Source organism: Perissodus microlepis, chromosome 16 (assembly GCF_051167445.1).
Source record: "Perissodus microlepis isolate ML-2025 ecotype Zambia chromosome 16, ASM5116744v1, whole genome shotgun sequence".
Taxonomy (NCBI): Eukaryota; Metazoa; Chordata; class Actinopteri; order Cichliformes; family Cichlidae; genus Perissodus; species Perissodus microlepis.
Window position 1 is genome coordinate 28148515 of NC_140476.1, and position 4683 is coordinate 28153197.

Below are 4683 nucleotides of genomic sequence, written 5' to 3' on the forward strand. Positions count from 1 at the left end.
ATATATTTATGAGTTCTAAATACTTTACATCAGATGACCACTTAAGGACATCTCTTGATTTCACCTTCGTGTTTCCCTCTCACCAGATATCCAAACCGACATCATAACAAGCAGCTTTTACGGCTGTGGCTCCAGTAAACATCAGTTGATACTAGAAAGTAATATTAATGAATTCTAACAACAGCTGATCAAGCTTAAACGTGCTGCTGTTGTTTAGCGCATGTTTTCATGTTCATTCCGTTTAGTCTAGCTTCCTCTGTCTCGTTATGGTTATTCCTATCAGTTGTGTGTGTCCTCACGTCCCTGTCATCCCTCTGTGTATTTAGGTCAGCATCTCTCTCAGTTTGGTCCTCCCTCATGGCTGCGTATCTCTCCCTGTGTTTCCCTGAGTAATTAGATTAGATTAGCATTAGAATTTCCCAGTTTAGTTTAGCATTGTCTTGTATCTTTTTTCCCCATTCAGTAATAAAGCTGTATTTTGAGTTAAGTCCCGTTTTCCATGAATTTGGGTTTGGGTCCTCTCCTGCCAGCACACAGACGTTTCATGACAGTCAAATGAGAAGCTTGGCTCCTAGTGGTCTGCAACACTGCAAAGTAAACACAGGTATTACTGATGCTGAGTACAGATTTTGATACTTTTAACTTATAAAGGCAGCTTATATGGCAGAGAGCCGTGTGTCTTGATTTATCAAATAAATCATCATCAATTTGAAAATTCTGAGCACATTTTAATGACAACTAAATCACCTTCCACAAGAAATAGTTAACACAATAAAACAGACAAGTCAGCTTGCCATATATTTAGGAACTGGGTGTCTTTAAGACTTGGAATGTAAATGTAAGTGTCCAGCTGCCCAGGGCAGCTGTGGCTACAACTGTAGCTTGCCTCCACCAGTGTGTGAATGTGTGTGTAAATGGGTGGATGACTGGGTGTGTAAAGCGCTTTGGGGTCCCTAGGGGGGACTAGTAAAGCGCTATACAAATACAGGCCATTTACCATTTTTACCATTTTTCTTCTTTTGGTCAACTTCTGTTGATTATTGTGCTATATAAATAAAGTAAACTTGACAGTCAACACAAAAAGGTTATTATATTCAGATATTTTTCATAATTCAAAATTGAATAAACATGGGAATGACTGAGTAGATAGGTTTTTTTGGCAGTTACAATTCAATGGCCCATCTTGGTGGAACGGAACCAAAGCTATGAGAGGGATTACCGCAGGACCCCCCCGGAGCCAAGATGCTGGTGGTGGAGATTGCTTGAATGGAAAAGTCGGAGTGATAAAACTTAGATTTAGCTGGCAGCACCTGGGAATGCACAGATATGAATATTCACCTATATCTTGTCGTGGAACTTTTTAAAATAAAATACAAACACTTGATGAGTGTCTTTGAAGTGAGTTTTATTCACGTTGCAGCAAGAGAGAGAGTCCAGTCAGTCAAAGTCTGAGTGTCTGTCCCACTATGCTTCAAATAAACATGTTATATATGTGTTATTGTCAGAAAAGGTGAGGAAACACTAAGGAAAAATACATTTTCATTACAATCTCTACACATTAAAATATCAACAGCTATGATGACTAATTGGGTTGTTATGATACTAGAATTTTGAACTCGATACATATTAACCAGGAAAATACTTGATACCATATTTGATATTATGGGGAAGAGTCTGAACCCACCCTGCAATGACAAAAGTAATGGCAAAGATGTCATATCACTAAAAAAAAAAAAAAAAAAAAAGTTTTAATTTTCATCTACTTTTCCCAATTATATATTTATTATAGTTAGATCTGACAAAAGAAGAACTTAAGATTGAGTTTAGAAGTTTCATTTGTTTTACAAATTATTTATATAATTTAATTGCAGAATGTGAAGGTAGATTTTAGAACCTATCTGTTGTAAGGGTGTTAATATTTTTCATGAAATGGTAAAATATTGAACTTTCATTTCAAAACATTTGATATGTTTTTGATGTTCTATTGTTAATAATATTGTGGGTTTATGAGATTGGTACATTTTTACATTTCTTTTTTTTTTTTTTATTTCTACATACATCTCTTTGGTTAATAACTCACACTGACCAGTAAAATGTGACAAGTGGTGAAGATGCAGGTCCTTGGGCAACAGTTATAAAGTGTTTCCACATATTCCTTTAGTGGAGAATCTATGTTTCACTATGTTCCACTAGCATATCGTAAATAAGAATTAGCAATAATGTAAAAATGAAGAAGTACAAAAGTTTAAAAACATTAATCTGAAAATAGATTTAATTACCTATCATTTTACCTATGGCAGAATGGATATGTTTATGTTAAGACAACTGCATACATTTTTCATTAATTGCTTCCCAAAAGCTCCTAGGTTGTAACTTACCAAAACTCTGCAGCTCTGAAACTGTAGGTATTACATCCTGTTTAGATGAGCATTGTACTGAGTACAGCAACATACAACTTGAAAAAACTGAAAAAGAATTGTGTGAAATGAATTAAAACTAATGTCATTTATTTTGCTCAAATACGTTTTCTTTAAAAAGATTGATTACTCTGTTAGATTTGTAATTATGAGAAACTAAAGAAAAACTTGTTGAGGAATAGTATATTTACAAAATAAACTTAGAACATGTTTGTCCTATTATCAATATGGACTTAATACACCAACAGTAAATCATAGCAATAATTTATGAATAATTAAATAAGTAAAAATGACATTTTTATGTTTTACTTTTTGATTATGTTAAAAAGTGTTTTCAGTAACTTCAGCAAACTGATTACATAACAATTACGGCACATTAGCATTGATAGTTAATACATGTAATGATTCTGGCATGACAAAAGAATCTTTTTAGCTGTTTAGAAATTTCCTTCATTTTGAGCCCATAAATGAATGGATTAAACAATGGATGATAGAGAACTATTTGTAATGTCATTAGTAATCGTGCAGCTTTTGGAAAATCTGATTCCACTCGAGCTATGCTTACATCATAGATACTTAAACAGGAAATACTGATTAAAACTAACAGATGGGGTAAACAGGTCTCTGCAGCTTTCTTCCTAATTTCTTTACAACTTTGATATGAGATGATAAAAATGTTTGTATAAGTGAAAACTATGAAGAGCACAGGAAGTATTATAAGATCTATTAAAGCAACCACTCCAAATACAATAATTAATCTTGACCTTACACACAGAAGAGTGTAAACTGCATTATTACAAAATATTCCCTTTAAATTAAAGTTACACAATGTTGCTTCAGCACTCCCTATTGCTTGGACTGCAATATGAAAAGCAGGTATAAGCCAAGATACGACCAGGAAAATGATCACAGTGGTTTTGTTCATGATAGTTGGATATTCAAGAGGTTTACAAATAGCCACATATCTGTCATAGGCCATGGCTGCCAAGAGAAAGAACTCTGAACTGCCTAAAGTGTAAAACATAAAAAACTGAAAGAGACAGGCTGAATATGTTATGACTTGTTTTTCAGATAAAAAGTCAATCAGAAGTTTTGGGTAAATAGTTGTGCTGTAAAGGAGACAGTTCAGTAGCAAAGCTGCAATGAAAATGTACATAGGCTCATGAAGGTTTTTATGAATCCAGATCACATACACGATGGTAGAATTACTGCATATTATTATAATGTATAATGTAAAGATAATACAAAAATAAACATATCTGTACTTGTTAACCTCAATGTATCCATCTAGAGTTACATATGTGGTATTTAACTCCTCATCCATGAATTAAAAAAAAATAAAAATGCTACAAAATAAATATATAGCAGCATAAAGATATCAGAATTTCAAATACAAGTACACTCATCAATCAAATGCTTATAGTGAATCATATGTATGTGGACTGAAGAAGAGTTTTATTGGTTTGCTTCAACCTTGAGGGAGCTGAACTGTGAAAGTCAGTTACATCATTGTTCAGCCTCTTTTACTTGAGGCTTTAGTAGTTACAGCTAATGGATCATAAGTTGCAGCTAACAATGACAATGATCAGCCAACTTCTATTAATCTAGTATAGAATTTTAATAATGTAGCAAGATTTTATTGTTGAGTGTATCCTGGCTTTTGTGCAGTCGGGTTCATGTCTTATTTCATCAGGAGTTTTTATTTGGTTTCCAGTTTAGGTGGTGTGGTCTTATGCCTTGTGTACATTTTCAGTGTAAAAAAAACTTGGATAACTACCATACTAAATAATAATAATAATAATAAAAATTATAATTAAAAAAAACTTTACCAAAAACAAGGACATCAAGCTTATGCATTACAAATGTCTTTTCATACATTATTTTATTTATAGCCTATAAATAAAGCCTATATATAGCATACATGGAAAAAATTCCCCCGCTCGCCCCTGCGGGCGGTCTATCCTTCAAGTTCCGGTCCTCTACCAGAGGCTTTGGAGTTTGAGGGTCCTGCACAGTATCTTAGCTGTTCCTAGGACTGCGCTCTTCTGGACAGAGATCTCCAATGTTGTTCCTGGGATCTGGTGGACCCACTCGCCTAGTTTGGGAGTCACCGCACCTAGTGCTCCGATTACCACTGGGACCACTGTTACCTTCACCCTTCACATTTTCTCAAGCTCTTCTCTGAGCCCTTGGTATTTCTCGAGCTTCTCGTGTTCCTTCTTTCTGATGTTGCTGTCATTGGGAACCGCTACATATATCAGAATCA

At 34.4% G+C, this 4683-nt stretch overlaps 1 protein-coding gene across 1 annotated transcript; it reads right to left on the reverse strand.

Annotated features, from left to right (window-relative positions):
- Window positions 1–2793: 2793 nt before the first annotated feature.
- Window positions 2794–3756, reverse strand: LOC146371117 (olfactory receptor 13C2-like). The gene has a single exon (XM_084908251.1). The coding sequence runs from the start codon at window positions 3739–3741 to the stop codon at window positions 2794–2796; it is 948 nt and encodes a 315-aa protein (XP_084764377.1). The 5' UTR covers window positions 3742–3756.
- Window positions 3757–4683: the final 927 nt, after the last annotated feature.